Genomic DNA, 17,266 nt, shown 5'->3' with positions numbered 1-17,266 from the left:
ATATATTCAAGGTGTTTACAATATATATCTACTCTAGATATAATATTAATGTTATGTTTTCTTTACTTTGTTTTCAGTTAATAATCTTAGTACACATTTTACAAAACTTAATATTTTAAGATTTGGAAAGTAGGTTAGGGATCCTCGAAGGAATTCCATTTAATGACGTCAATAGAAGTAGCCAAAATGGTGGATACTGTAAAATAGTTTATCAAAATACGTCTCTTTTTTTCTTTCTATTAACACTTTACAGATCTACTTTGTTTCTTCCCCTTTAGTGTTATAAATCTAGAGATGAAAATCTAGATTAAGTGTCAAAGTGACAGCTGTACAGCGCCTTCAACAACGAGAAAGTAATAAACATGAGCGAGTCTAGTGAGTGCGTTTTTTTTTAAATAATAATTTTAATTAATAATTAGATCTAGATCTAGACTAGGTCTAGTCTAGATAGATTTTAGATAGATCAATCTATATTTTAAGTCTAAGTCTAGATCTATATATTTATAATATTATTATTATTAAATATAGTATAGATCTAGGGTCTATAATGTTTATACTTTATAACATTATTATAAAACAGATTATCATGTCATGACTGTGTCATGACAGATGTGTCTAATATAGATCTATAATAATAATATTATAATATTTGAAAACGGTAATTACATGCTATATGTCGAATATGATGTCATTTGGAATGTGTCTGCTTTTGCCAAGACATATTTTTCCAACTTGAGTGCCACTCCAAAAGGGGTGTCTCCCTGTGCGGACCGCACCCTCCGCAAAGTTCACAAATTATTATATTTTTATTAATTTTATATTTAATATTATATATATATATAGATCTATATTATTATATATTATATTTTTAAAAATTATTATATTTTAATCTTACTTCAGCTAAGTGTAAAGCTTTTGAGGATTCCACTATTGTTGCTTGTGACATTTGACCTGGATAGCTAAAAAAAATATTCTTTTATCTGATAAAATGTCATTGGAAGACCCTTTCTTTGTCGTACGAGAGTAAGTATGAATTAACACATATATATATATAAATATATATATGTCACGGTATATACATATTTATTTATTATATTATATATTTTATTTCTTTTTAACAAATCAAGTTCTAAGTCTTTACTTCAAGCTTGGAGCAAAACAGTTTTTGTCATGAATCATTTTATTGTTCTCTGTAACTAAATATATTTGAGTGAATTGAGGAACTTTTGTCAAAGATTTCTTTGGGAAAATCTTTGTATTTTTACAGCTATCTTCTAACTAAGATTTTAAATGTCTCTTTAAACAAAAGGAGATTTATATAAACATTAACATAGCGTGAAGACAAGGCTTTTTTAGAATCGTGATCATAAAAAAAAAAATGAGACCAAATACTTGGTTCAGTCTTTGTAGATATAATAACAATGATGTCAGAACTGATCGATACCTTTTTTTTTTTTTTACTATTCTTTTACCAAATTTGATAAGATTATTGTTACACATGCTTTCAAAAAACATCTTAAAACATGTTTTAGAAAAATGTTTTAAAAATCAATTTTAGGAATAAAAATGACTGTTATGTAAAGAAAAATGATTGCTATATCTTTGTTATGTACCGTATATGACCGAAAAATAACAACAGTCAAACAGTCTTTGTCTTACATCTTGCTCTCTTCAATGTGGTTACCAGTATTAGCTAAAAATCTATTTCAGAAACCAAAAATTGGATTTTGTTCTGGGATACAAATAACAAAAATAGAGTTTTCAAGGATACAGTACCTCCTATTAATAAAACCTTGTCAGTATTCTAGTCATTTTAAGAGATGGCATTTTACCACCCCCCACTTGCTTGCAAATTTCTTTCAATAACATCTGAATGTAAGGCATTGTTTTTTAACTCTTTCTCTCCTAACTGACGATACCAACGTTGATTCCACTAGAATGTGGTAAATAATTACGGAGAGAAAGAGTTAATCAGAAGATGAAGGACGAGTGAAGTATTCCTTGTGATTACACAGACCACAGTCCCAAATGCACTTGGCATATTTTGCCACATCTGATGTACACGTCTGCCTTGGGTATATTAAGCTTCGCTTCTTTTTTCTTCATCTGTGCCTGTCCAGGGTTTTTCATCAAGTCTCTGACTATGGATGAATATTCTGATGAACATCAAAAACCGTTACTATAATTAGTTGAAGAAAATTTGCATAAATTACTTTTTATTATCTATTATCACATGGCATAGGAAAGTAAAGTCCTAATTTAAATTATGATTTTAGTATATTTATTAATAAATATTAATTCTCGTTTCAGTGAGGTACAAAAGGCTCTGGGTGTTGTTCGTAATTTGTTTAACAGATGGAGAGAGCTACAGGAGAATGGCGTCATGTCCTCGCGAGAGGAGTTAGAGTATACCACCAATGAATTGAGAAACAGCTTACGCAGCATAGAATGGGATCTCGAAGACTTAGAAGAGACTGTTGATATCCTTAAATAATTGTTCTGTTCTTTTATGTAAAATCATTGGGATATATTTTAAGTCAACCATCCCTCTATACTCCTTGGTATTCAGTCAAGGCTATTACTACATTTATCCTTTTCTTGATTGTTTTTTTTTTTTTAAAAACTTCTTTCTTCTATCTCACTTTCTTTTTCCATGAATGTTTGGCTTGGATTAAACTTTTTATTGTTTTAATTTGAGCAGAGCTCAAATCATGACCTATTTAGACTTGTTAACGCTCTAAGCTATTAGAGAGATATGAGACCTTGCAAGGCTCGTTTTCCTTTTATTCTCTTTAAAATGATTGAAAATACCTGTGTAACAATTTTTGGGGCCCCCAAGCAAGTGGGGAATTAAGTTATAGAATATATTGCCTATTGGTAAATCCAGCACTGGTTACTAGCATACTGGGGTATTTCTTACTATTTTGAATAGTCAAATGCAGCTTCATTTCTTCTTCACTCAGTGAAGCTGTACAAACAACTATCCATTTATCAAATGTGTACCTTATGCTATGTTTTTTTTTAGTATACGGTATTGATAGAAATATTTAAGGGACACAATTTTTGTTTTTCTTAACTTATGTAACGCATTGTTGAAAAAAATCCCAGAAAATTCAAAATCTCTGAATATGATCTACAAGAGAGGCGAAACTTTGTTGAGAAGACGAAATCAACTGTCAGGGTTAGTTTTGTTACTTGTCTTATTTCATGTGAGAGTTAGTTATTTTATATAGGTCACATTTCAAGTTATAGCTAGTTGTGCCACCTGTTATGTTTCATGTGAGAGTTTATTTCTTGTCATATTTCAAGCTAGAGTTAGTTGGGCCACCTGTCATGTTTCATGTGAGAGTTAGTTATGTTCATATATTTCAGGCTCTAGTTACTAGTATAATTATAATCATTATCTAATCTTATTTATAGAGTTAATAATAACGGGTAATAGTTGTTTTCAGTGTAGTTATTCATTTAATGCTACAGGACATGAAGAGCCAAATTTCAAGTCCAGGGAACAGACAAAGGGAAGAGGCCAATGCCAGACAAATTCTGATGACATCAAGCTCCAACGGTCCTAAAGCTCCACAAGACAAATACAAACGACTGGATGAAGAAATGGAACAAGCCAATCAACGCTTCATCAATGACACACAGCAGCAACAGAAGGTGAGTCTTTTTGTAATGATCCAATTGTTTTAAGGGGGTCATCTACCTTGAAAACTTTTTTTTTTGTTTTTAACATTTTAGGCTTTTTAATGTATTCAAATGATGTATTTGATCATAGGAACACATAATATGCCTTTAAAAAATATTTTTTTAATGAAATTCAACTTTTTTTCATCATAAGGGGGGGTCAAGGGGTCAAATCATGTCATTTCTAAGAATGTGTTTCTGAAATAAACATTAAAGCTACAGGTCTGAAATTTGGTATATTGATAGACACCCTATCTCCTTACAGGATGACAATGAGACATTGTGAAAAATGTATATAGATTTTTTAAAATAAATCTTTTAATTTTACCCTCTTCTGCGGACAGCGTTTTCAGCCATTGTAACCAATTAAAATGTCCTTTACTCTTTTCCTGTAAACATTTTATGACATTTTCTATTGTCATCCTGTGCTAAGACCATATTTAAAGATGTATACCAAATATTATTATAATTGAACTGATAGTTTTTGAGAAAAGTGATTCTTAAGATCACATACCCATGTAAAATAGACATTTTGAGAAAAATCAAAATTAAAGTTTCAATTAGTGAGAAAAACAAGATATGTATGTATATTGTTCAAAAAGATGTTTTATTTAGCTCATGTAACATCTAGGAATAGAAGCAAACACAGAATTTATTAAAATATTGTTAAATTTTACTTTAGATAGCTTCCCCACACTACACCCCCCCCCCCCCCCAGCGCAAAAAAAAAAATTCACCCGAAGACATTATAAGTCCAATTTTTACTTTTCAGACATTAATATAAGCCCCAAAACAACTAAAAATCAAGATAAAGTATCCCTTAATTATAAATACATGCAAATAATAAGTAAATAAATAGTTAAAATATAATTAATATGAATATGGTTGTGGTTTACACAAGAAGTTTTTCAAAGTTAAAAAAAAAATTACCTATACCAGTACAAATAATTTGGAATCTAGTCTTTCTCAGGTTTCAGGCCTGCATTTTTTTTATAAGCACCTAATGTTATTTGTACTCATACTAGAGGTTTGATAAGAGTACACACAATAATAAATCCAGTAAATAGAATGGCACCAGTATTTGAAAATAAATACAACTTGTATATTTTAGGTGGCTGAATAATTGTAGGGTGCAGTGCCTTTATAGTAGATAGTCCTTCATTGTAATATGATATGGCTTTTTATATATAGCCATTTAGCTGATAATACACATATGTATGCTGTGCAGTATAAATGTTATAGATGGTAAGAAATGCTGATATAATGTGACATGGCGAGACTGAAGCTCATTGCATGTGTACAGCTACAACGACAGAAAAACTCTGGTCCTTATTTATGTTGAAACAGTAGCTGATGATAAATTGGTTCACCTGGAACCATGCAGTGCTTGATGATGAATCTTGTAATGAAATAGGCAGAACTTTATAATGATGTAAGAGTCTTTGTAGCTGGAGGTGGTGGTCAACGACAGCATCCAACGAGAAAAGAATCCCAGGTTGTTAGCATGATATAGATCAAGGTCTATAAAGTGTAAATTGTTGCTATATTTGTGATAAGCAGCATGTGATGTGGTATTTGATTATGAAGTACTTCTATGTCATACTGCAGTATATAGGCAGCTTTCAGACAGGGTAGATGGTTGACGAGGTACTAGTATATGTGGTGATGTTTTCTTCCAACAAGAGGAAGGGTCAGTGTACACTGCATGTGTTGTTTTGATCTGTTGATATAAAGAAAAGGAAAATATAAATTAAATAGCCTATTATGAAAATATTCAAATGATAAACATAGCATTAGTGTTATTTACTCTATATAATCAAGAACTAAAAAGAATGATAGAAAAAAATGAATGGACAAAACTTTTTTTTCTTACCTACTATTCCCAATGTGTGTAGATCTAATGTCTATATCCTTGTAACAGATTAGGTAGATCATTACTTCTAATGGTAGTCAGGAGAACCTGAGACTGGAAAAAAAAGGAAAAAGTTATTGTATGTATGCCATTGTAGCCCAGTAAAATTTAGATCTAGAAATCTAGTAAATAAATCTACACTAGCAGGACTCACTCATAATTCATTTATTCACTACTCAGACTATTTATTCTTGAGATCAAAGTTATTTTAGATCTAGAATTAGAAAAAGCAACAACTAGATCTAGACTATATTAGATATATAGATCTAGATCTAATATCTATTCTAGAATCTAATCTTCTCTTCAGTAGTGGATACGATCTTACTGCTCATGAAATGGAGATCTAGATCTAGACTTTACTAAAGTAGACAAGATAGATGATAGAGATAGACCTATATAGATCTAAAACGAAATCAAGTTTCTAAATCTATTTTATAGAACTAGATCAATCCAAATACTAAGGCATCTAGAATATGAATCTAGATCTATCTAGAATCTAGATCTAGTAGGATAGCCTTAGCCTTAGACTAGCCTGGCCTAGCCCCAAGGCCAAGCCCAACAAGTCAAAGTGTAGTAACTAAAACTAGATCTAGTACGACCTAAACACTGAATATGTGCTTGTCCGGCCCCTAGATCTATGTTTTTATGATAATGCTATATCTAGATCTATAAAAAATATTAGGAAACATGTACTTACCATAAATAATAATGGCAAAGATAGCATACAATATCCAAAAGGGTCTTCTATCGATTCACGGACGCCATCATTGTTGCTGTAAACATCGGAACCACATGGCCGGAAGGAACCAATCAAAATCGTTTATTTCATAAATACACATCATGATCCAATCGGATTTGAATAGAGACACGTGTAGTGGTCTAGTTTGAACTAGTTTCAAGGCTAAGGTTATTTTTAGATGAATGAGTCATTGAAATGGACTTGTAGAGCTGACCGTAGGCTTTTCAAAGACACCAAACATGACCCACTTTTATGGCGGGCTACGCGGTAATCGGCATCGTAAAATGGCGATTTTTTCAACATTTAGAGCAAAATTAGCTTACCCCTACCCCTTTCTAACTCATTTTTTACATTAAAATACCTTTATTTTAGTGATTTTAGCTAAACTATATCATTTATAAGATATTATTCTAACATAATATGCAACTTTTGAAAAATCGATTTTTTTAATGAAAAATGATTATTTTTGACCCGTTGACCCCCTTAAGCTATAAAAGTTTATTAAATTTGACCTAATGTGTTTAAATTTCTAAAAGGAAAAATGAATAACCTGAAAGTTTTTTGAAAAATTGTACTTTTTTACTACGGTTCTATCTATTAGTTACCAAATAAATTTAGTTTTGGACTGTCAATTTTTACAATAAAATCGAAAGCTTCAATTTCAAACATTTATTCTTTTATTAACTACATTTTAATAAAGTTTCATTTTAATTACAATATTGACTACCCCCATAATGATTTTTTTTTCATGACTAAATTAATTCACTTCTTTTTATATGTCTTAGCTATTGATAAGATCTCAGGATGACCAGCTGGACATGATAGGCTCCAGTGTTGGCGTTTTAAAAAACATGAGTCAACAAATCGGCAGTGAATTGGAAGATCAGAATTTGTGAGTAGTCATTGAGTGTAACTTTAGTGAATTGGCTAAATAAGTTCAAAGAAAATATTTTGGTTGGCTATTAAGATGTTTTGTCAATAGTAGAATGTCTGTCTGAGTGGCATAAACCCCTTGGGCTATGTATTGGAGAGGCTTGAGTTTGAATCCTGACTCAAGCTGAGTGGTGTTTACTGAGCACCTCATGGAAACTCTCCAGATACTCCCACCATCTATAAGAGATTAGACTGTAGCTATAGCATGCAAGATGTGGTATGCAAAAGTAATTCAAATAAAATAAATTTGATACCGTACTAAATTTATTGACCAATCACTAAATACAAAATGCCAGTCCTCACCAAGATATGTATGTTTATATACGTAAATTACCCCCTTTCAGACCCCTTGCAATCTATGGGGCATATGATGTAAAGGTCATTTATTTCTTTGGCCAATAGTTAATGAGCAGGGTGTCATGTGAACACATCACGACCAACCACCTTTACTTTCCCTAAATAAAAGTCAGTTACCCATGCAATTTTGGTGCACTCAGGGGTGTCCTTAGAATCTCTACATACAAAATGCCAGTCCTCACCGAGATTCAAACCCGGGACCTCTTGGTTTGGAAACGAAGCACTTAAACACTCAGCCACCACACCCCCATATATACGCTTGCAACTTTTTATAAAGTTTAATAAAATATTGAGTTTGGGATACGTTTCTTTACTAGTACATCTTTGTTATGTATTATATTCTATGAACGAAAAAAACAACAACAGTCAGACAGAATCATCTTCATTCAGTATTTGTCTTGCATCTTGGTGGTAATCAAGCGATCATTTCTTAAAATACAAGAAAGCCCTAATTTTGCAAATCCAGTAATCTTAAGAAAATGTTTAGGATTCAAAACAAAAATAGCTCATCCCAATTTATCTTCTCAACACAGAAACTCCTCCCCTACCCTCCCCCCACCCCCACCCCACCCTCCAAAAAGATAACCAGATGAACTACCATTCAGAGTTGACATGATTGTAAAGATATTTCAACAAGTTATTGAATGCTATCCTAATGTAATTAAATAATGTACTTGAAAATTGCTGCTGTCACTTCTTTGATACTGGCAGTCGATGCGTAGAGCATTTTATTCAAATTTAAAATTGAAGAAAGATTGAATATCATGACAAGTAAACCAAAGTGGAGACATCTAATATGGATGAAATGTGCCTGTATATAAAATCCTAAAATCTTAGCTCATTAGCTACTAAGCCCATACCTAAGCAGCATCGCTCTAAATACTAAGCAAAGGGAGGTAACTCCAAAACAGAAATAGACTGACTTTACAAAATATATTTTTAAAAATGTAAAACAACATCTACCAGTAACAAAAAATACTTCTAAAAAAAAGAAAAGGATGGCCTTTAAAATGATGTATAATTTGAATAGGTTTTACAAGATTCAAACAATAAAAACAACAGTTAAAGACGAAAATTTGTTCGAGTGCCTGATTTTTTGAAGACTGGTGGAACCCCCCCCCCCCCCTCCATCAGATCTGTAATTTTGTTAACCTTTATCATTTACCCAAAGACCAGTAATGTTTATAGTTAGGAATTTAGTAGGCCTATACAATAAACATTATGCTTATATATAAAATCTGTATAATTCTTGAGTATTTACTGACTTTCACTGGGTGCGCGAGAGGCCCTTAGTTGCCATCATGCTGATGTGGTTCTGCATGTGTCTCAGGTTTCATGACTTCTAGCATAACAAAGTAAAAGTAATCAAACCTTTGTCCAAACCAACGCTGTGAACACCCCCAACTAGATCTATTTCATCAAAAGTATAGACAAAAAGCTTGATAAATTTTTCCCCCCCCCCCCTTTTGTTTAAAAAGAACGAATAAAACAGAAGAGTTACCTTGGACTACGGGTTGAATAACTTTCTTCCTCCCCTCTCAAACTGAAACTTGTTTGCCTCATTAGGATGTTAGATGAATTCCACCATGAGATGGATAACACAGAGAATAAGATGGACCAGACTATGAAGAAAATGGCTAAAGTGTTACACATGTCAAATGGTAGGTGTTCTCAGGAGACAGTTTCTGTAGGCCTAGATAGAACCTTTTTTTTTTTTTTTTGTTGTTGTTGTTTTGTTTTTATTAATATAATGTAATCAATGAACAGTTATAACAATAATAATATCATTATTGTCCTTGTGGAGATTTGCTGTACAATTAGTGAAATACTGGTACCACATGAAACAAAACATTATAACTTTAGTAAACAAAATGTACATGTTCACCAGTTTGATTTCAACATCAGAAAGTTGGATTGTATTTAATTTATAATGATTTGGTTGCCAGGGAAAACAAAGGAGTTCTTGTATCTGTTTTTTTTAGATAGATACCGCATTATATGTACCCGGTACCCGTGTCTTTAAAGAACAACAACTTTCCCAACTTCTCTTTCCAAATTTCAGAATATTTCAAATTGTAAATAGATATATAACTGGTACAGTAATAATATTTTTTTTATTTATATATATTGCCTCTCTTTTTTTTTTCTTTTTTTTTTTTACACCTATGTAACTCAATTTTTTTTTCATGCTATGAGTACTAGTACTGAATAATATTTTTTATCTCAAAGAGATTATCAGCTTTAAAATGACTTCTAATATTGACCTTAATGCTAGTGCTAAGTTATCAGACTCAACCTACCTGATATAAATTGGAAAACACTAACCATAGATAAACACCAAAACCTTAAGGACATAAATGAGCTTTTCATAGAAACTTTACACAACCTAAGTTTAGATCAAATCATTAAAAAGCCAACTAGATTAAACAACACATTAGATCTCTTCTTAACCAACAGACCTGGATTAGTAGTTGATTATGAAATTATCCCTGGTCTATCAGACCATGAGATCATAAAAATATACAGTCAGATAAAAGCAGTAGCCAATACAAAACCCAAAAGAACAATCTTACTCTGGAATAAATGTAACCTAACACAACTACACCAAGCTGCACTAAACTTTCAACAAACATTCTTATTAGAAAAAGACATTAACCAACCAGTTGATGACCTCTGGAATTTCATTAAAAACCATCTTAAAAGCATTATAGAAAATCATATACCAACTAAATACACATCAAACAAAATAAATAAATGCTGGTTTAATAATAGACTAAAGAAGCTTTGTAAACAGAAGGAAAACCTCTATAGAAAATTTAAAGAAACTAATGCAGAAAGAGTTTACAAAAAGTATATAAAAATTAAACACTTAACCCAAAAAGTAAGCAGACAGCTGCAGAGTGAATACATAAACAATGTAATATCTAAAGATAACAACAAAAACCTATGGTCATACATTAAGTCTAAGAAAATGGAAACAACAGGCGTAGCGCCATTAAAAGATGAACATAACATAATACATAATGATAATGAAACTAAAGCAAACATTCTAAACAAATACTTTCATCAGCATTCTCAGCCCCAGGAGACAAAGACATATTACTGAATTTGAACCAAGTAGACAACATAGAAGATATAGTAGTACAAGAAAATGGAATTCAAAAACTATTAGCCAACACCAAACCAAATAAAGCTTCTGGACCTGATGGTATTCCAGCTAGATTACTCAAAGAACTAAGTAATGAGCTAGCCCCAGTGTTCAAAATACTCTTTCAGGCTTCACTTAACCAGGGCAGAGTACCAAAGGACTGGAAAGAAGCTAATGTCACCCCCCTATTTAAAAAAGGAGAAAAATCTGACCCAGGGAACTACAGACCAGTATCACTTACCAGCATCACATGTAAAATCCTAGAACACATAATATGTAGCAACATCATAAACCACTTAGACAAACATAATGTCCTCACACCATACCAACATGGCTTTAGGAAATATAGATCATGTGAAACACAACTAATAGGACTAATTGATGATTTTTCAAAAGGTTTAGATAATAGTGAACAAATAGATGCTATCTTACTAGATTTTTCTAAGGCTTTTGACAAAGTTCACCACCATAGTTTGCTTAAAAAATTAAAATATTTCGGCATTAATGGTCCACTGCATCAGTGGATTAAAGACTTTCTGATAGGGAGAGAACAAACTGTAATAATAAATGGCTCTAAATCAACACCGATAACAGTAAACTCAGGTGTACCTCAAGGTACAGTCTTGGGTCCACTACTATTTTTAATTTACATAAATGATTTACCAAATTGCATTAGTTCAGGAACAAAAGTCAGATTATTTGCAGACGATTGCATAATATATAGAACAATAAAAACAACACAAGACACAGATATTTTACAAAGAGAATTAGATGAATTACAGAAATGGGAATCAAATTGGAGCATGTCTTTCCACCCAGAAAAATGTCAGTTGTTAAGAGTAACAAAAAAACTAAAACAAATTAATTCCACTTATCTTATTCATGGCAAACCAGTATCACAGACTAAAAACGCAAAATACCTAGGTGTTATAATAAATGAAAAACTATCATGGAATCCACATATTGATGAAACTACAAAAAAATCAAACAAAGCATTAGGATTTATTAAAAGAAATTTCTATAAATCAAATAAGAACATAAAACTAAAATGTTACTGAACCTTGGTTAGGCCAATAATAGAATATGCATCCTCCGTTTGGGACCCCTCAACTCAAGAAAACATTAAGAAACTGGAACAGACACAAAATAGAGCAGTGAGATTCATAACAAACGAATATTCACATTTGACTAGAGTAACACCTTTAGTAAAATCACTAAATTTAGAAAGCCTTCAGGACAGAAGGCTCAAAAGTAAAGTAGCAATCATACATAAAACACTGAACCATAATCTTCAAATACAAAAACAAAATTTAATAAAATACTCTGAAAGACACAAAGATAAAGGCACATTCCTCGTCCCATATGCTAGGACAAATTTGTACAAATACTCCTTCTTCCCTAGTGCTATTAGAGCATGGAATGGGTTGCCTGAGCTAGCCAGGAAAACCAGTGACTTGGCAGAATTTAAGTCATTGGTTAATATGCATAACTAAATGCATGACGCGTAGGACGTAATCATCTTCTTTTTTGAAGTAACGTCTGTATTATATAAGATAAGATAAGATAAGTATCCTTTCAAATTTTAAGTTTATACAAAAACAGCTTCCATTTGTAATTAGTTTAATTCTTTTTTAAAGAGGTACACAAAAGGTCATAATATCTTTCATATAATTTTGGTGTTTCTTCTTTTGCTGATTCTATTCTAAACCTAAATTTACACCACTTAACAATCACACTACACTGCACTAGCACTGTAACAACTAGTTTCCTTATAAGATGTAGTTATACATTCTGTTTGCTTTTATGTCTAGTGTTGTTTTTTTTTAATGTCTAGTATTGAGACAGAATCACCATGTGGTACCGCTATTTGTGCTGGCTTAAACAAAAAGAAAATAAGCGCTTTGTGGTCTCTGCAATCCACATGTGTTGTACAGCTCATCGAATAAGAAAAATATATTCACCATCACATATAGTGTCTGTTGAGAAATGTGGCACCACACATGATCTGTTGACCCTCTTTTTCCATGCCTCTCTGTCTTATGCCTTGAATAGAATCTCTTTCAATGACAGGCGCATCAATGACAGGCGCATCAATGACAGGCGCATCCATGACAGGCGCATCCATGACAGGCGCATCCATGACAGGCGCATCCATGACAGGCGCATCCATGACAGGCGCATCAATGACAGGCATCCATTCTTCATTGTTTTCTTCCCATTGCTTTCTATGTCTCCTCTCAATTTTGCCTAGTAGGCTGTCACAGATTACATTATAGAATTGTGTGTACATTTCACATTTGAAAGAAATATAAGCCCTCGACATGAGCCTCGGGATTTACCCCTCAAATTTAGACACTTGACAGCACGTCAGGATTTACCCAAGGGACGTGATTATGAAGTTTGGAATCTATTGGTTGATTTGAAATTAAACAAAGACATTTTTTAAAAGAGTTAGCGCCAGAGAATTGGCGAGAGTAAGAAAGTAACGCCAGTCGATAAAATAATTGGTTAGTAGACAGTCACGTTTCTAAGAACTCTGTTTGAAAAGCCTTTGTAATATGTTTCATGCTCATTGATTTGTAATTTGTACATAAACTGTACTTACGTTGTATTTGAATAAAGTTCCAGAGTTTTGTTTTATCAAAGAATCGTTAATTGTGATTCTAGATCGTCATTTTTTGTTAACTATTGAATTCAAGTAAAATCCCCGGCATAACAACACATCGTACCATCTGCATGTTGTTACATAGGCCTACTGTTCCCAGAAAGAAGTACCTTGTGTAAAGCCAAAAATATTTAGCTTTCGTTTTTGACAGTGGCCAGCAGGTTATCATGGGGCCCAATCGCCATTGTCATCCTGTTTCATATCTCCTCTTTTTTGATGCAGCAAATACATTAGACAAATAATTACGAATGATTAGCCTTGTAAATACTTTTTATTTTTCCATTTCAGATCGCAGACAGTGGTGCGCTATTGGAGTTTTATCATTAGTGCTTCTAATCATCATCATTCTTTTCTTTTTGGTATAGTGAACTCACGTCTCTAATTATGCATTGTCGTTGTGTGTACGGGAATGTATTCAAACTTTTGAAGGCAGACAGAATGACACTATATATGTACCTGTATGTAAGTTTTCATCAAATATTTCCTTGGGATCATTTGAACTTGTTCTTGGCATGCAGGAAACTGAGGAGTATCTCACACATTTTGTTTTTGGCTAATGTTTTGGTGTAATGGTAACTCTTAACAATCTGGATGGTAAATTCATGTGACTGTTTTCCTTAATGACCATATATACATCTGGTTAGTATACATCTTTATGTCTTGCTGTCCAGGCTGGCTGGGATCAAACACACCATCAGTTGAGAAATCTTGTGTTTCAATCTTCAAATAAACGTCTTAATATTATTCTTCTTCAACCTGATAGCCCATGCAAGATGGCTGCCTGGTTTGTGCTCTGAACTGTCATCTTGATCGCCCTGGGTTTGAACCCTCCCAGTCGCCACACTCCCCCTGGTCTTGAGGGAGGCTTAGACTAGGATGTAATAATCTTCAATTCTGAAGGAACATCCAAAATATGTAAAACATATTTCAAAAATTACAATCCTGAAGAATGGAATAGTTTGGAAATGTTATTAGTTTTCTGGTTCATGTTTGATTAAAGCTCTCAATCAAATGAAGCCCAACAACAAGCTTTTGTATTAAATGTTGTGCCAAGTCTTCAAAATGGAGGTTTTCATTATGTTCAAGATTTCAATTTCTCGCTAAATTATTTGTACCATACCGGTACTCTTAAGTAATTTCTTACATATTTTTTTTTTATGTTCACAATTTCTTAGGTGTACAGTACCGGTACCTTAAACTTGTCCACATTATATTTTACATAAAAACTAATCAGATCTTTTTTCCAATATGTCACTTTTGACTTGGCAATACATTTGCAAACTTCCAAAGTGATCAGTGCAACTTTTGTTATGTATGCTGGTCTTAAGTGTAAATGACTAATGATTATCTAGTGTGGATTTTTTAAAAAGTGGGATTCAAGTGAGCTAATAAAATCTCGCACAGTTGTCTTATATTTTTTAACTTGGCTTGTCTTGACTACCTAGAAGGGGGCTCGAGGTTCGACACCCGACTCAGGCAGAGTTGCGTTTACTGAGCGCCTAAAGGCAGCACGGAAAACCAACTCCTAGATACCCCCTCCCTCCCACTGGTCCACAAATGAGATTGGACCAAAGCGCTCTGAGCATGCTATAAGCATGAAAGTAGCGCTATATAAAAGCTATAATAATAATAAATTTAGTTTGCTTATGAAAAGGCACTTTATAGTGACTAAATTGAAGCTAAATGTCTGGAAGATGTACAGATTTTGTAGTAACTTTGTATTGAGTTTTATTTCTGCTGCTCTTACTATAATTCCAATGTTAAGAATTTTTAACATATTTGTGAATAAAACATAGGGACTCCTCTCCAAGAGGCTCCTCTGTTTCTATGGCTAATGTTTAAATCGTGTGGCCAGCACAATGACCTTCTCTTCATTTCCACGAAATTCATCAGGATTAGAAATGGGTGTCCTAAAAATGCAGAAGTTCAAAATCCAACTGGGATTTGAACAAGACTCCTCAGCATGGAGACCAAGCACTCTACCACTCAGCCACCTTGCCTCATGAATAATAAATATTAACATAATATCTAATGTATTAACAACACATTTGTTAGGCTAACTAAAGATAGATAACAGTTACCGGTACACAATAGTTTGACTTGGGTATTTTACAATGGTACTGTCATTTTAATTGTTTGTACCAGTATTTTGAAGTGGTAGCAGGCATGATTAACATTGGGTATCTACACTTCTACCGGTATAAAATGGACCGATATCCTTTAGTTTACATGGAGACGCAGTGGCCGAGTGGTAAAGCACTCTGCTTCTGAACCAGGGCTCCCAGGTTTGAAGACTGGGAGTTTAAATTTCAGGATCTTCAGGGCACCTCTGTGTCCACCCAGCTCTAATGGGTACCTGACAGTTGGGGAAAAGTAAAGGCGTTTGGTTGTTGTCCTGGCCACATGACACCCTGCTTGTTATAATATATAGGAGCCAATGGGTTAATGTCAGTAGTACATAGGAGCCAATGGTTTAATATTATGTTGTTTTTTTTATATTGTCTCTCAAGTAGAGTTCTAACAGGTTGTAATATTGATGATGATATTGTTTCTCAACTTTTTTTGGTGAGAAAATGTTTTGAACACTGATCAAATGATCAATGATGGACTTGGTTAATTATTTTTTCTTTAGCATGTCTATCCAAGTAGAACTTTTTTTTTTCTGCTACTTTTGTCACTGAAGACTGTTTTAATGACAGAAAATGTCACAGTCTGCGTCAAGTCTGTAGTTGCAACATTGCCAGGATCAAACATTTTTTCATACCAGTTCCTGCTGCTGTATTGCTGAAATGAAATGGTCGTATTGTCCTTCTTTATACAACCCACTAGCAATAGGTTTTGTGTGAGTAGTAGCTTAAGAAAATGTATAATAATAGACATTGAAACTTGACTTCTGCTCAGAAGATTACAAAATTTCGAAGCACAAACTAATTGATAACTAGTACATATGTATTTAAAGAAAATAATTGTATAGAGACTATGTATAAGTTGCACCTCCTTTATTTGTGTGTGTTGTGTAGTTCATTGTGCACTTTAAAATGTGTAAGTGCTTCCCAAAAAAAAAAGTAAAATTGTTTCATTATTTTTGTTCATGTTTAAGATTGTTTTCTGTTGACAGTATTAAGACCAAAAAAGGGAAAGCACTTTGATGATTGCAGTTAATGTGTATTTATTCTATGAAATGTACATAGTTTATTTTCTTGTAAAACTATTTCACTGTTAACTTAAATATTTATTAAACTTATTGAATTCTAGATTGATCATTGACAGGTACACCAGAATGGATTTCTCACTTTCTCCTGGTCACTTGATTCTATATATTCCTTTTATCCTGAGGTCCCATCTGGTGCATAGGCCACAAAGAGGTGTCTGTTTACTGGGCAAGTCTCTCCAACCGTATCTACATCTTTCTCATCTGATTGTCTCCACTTCCTCTTTCCTTGTGAGTTCCTTTTGTGTGGGGGCACTGTGACTGAGTGGTTAAGCGCTTGGCTTCCAAACCTGGGGGTCCTGGGTTTGAATCTCGGTAAAGACTAGGATTTTGAATTTCTGGATTTTTAGGGCGCCTCTGAGTCCACCCAACTCTAATGGGTAGGCCTACCTGACTTAAGTTGGGGAAGTAAAGGCGGTTGCTTGTTGTGCTGGCATCTCTGAAGGATATATTCTTTTCAATGTATTGCCAAACCATTTATCTGTGTAGATTGGAATAAAGTAGACTAAACAGTTTTCTGATTACCGGTACTCAAGACACTTCAGTGGTGAGTCACCTTTTCTCCATGGCTGCGGTCAGGCCAATTATTGCTATGCTAAGTGTTTACGTAATGG

At 33.3% G+C, this 17,266-nt stretch overlaps 1 protein-coding gene across 1 annotated transcript; it reads left to right on the top strand.

Annotated features, from left to right (window-relative positions):
• The first annotated feature begins 154 nt into the window (after window positions 1–154).
• LOC106058467 (syntaxin-6-like) lies at window positions 155–16,512 on the top strand. The gene is made up of 8 exons (XM_056040514.1): window positions 155–375; window positions 901–1,023; window positions 2,311–2,480; window positions 3,087–3,181; window positions 3,478–3,660; window positions 7,124–7,230; window positions 9,195–9,289; window positions 13,730–16,512. The coding sequence occupies exons 2-8, from the start codon at window positions 989–991 to the stop codon at window positions 13,804–13,806; spliced, it is 762 nt and encodes a 253-aa protein (XP_055896489.1). The 5' UTR covers window positions 155–375; window positions 901–988; the 3' UTR covers window positions 13,807–16,512.
• The last annotated feature ends 754 nt before the right edge of the window (window positions 16,513–17,266 follow it).

Source organism: Biomphalaria glabrata, chromosome 9, assembly GCF_947242115.1.
Source record: "Biomphalaria glabrata chromosome 9, xgBioGlab47.1, whole genome shotgun sequence".
NCBI classification, from domain to species: Eukaryota; Metazoa; Mollusca; class Gastropoda; family Planorbidae; genus Biomphalaria; species Biomphalaria glabrata.
This window is presented reverse-complemented; position numbering and strand designations above follow the sequence as displayed.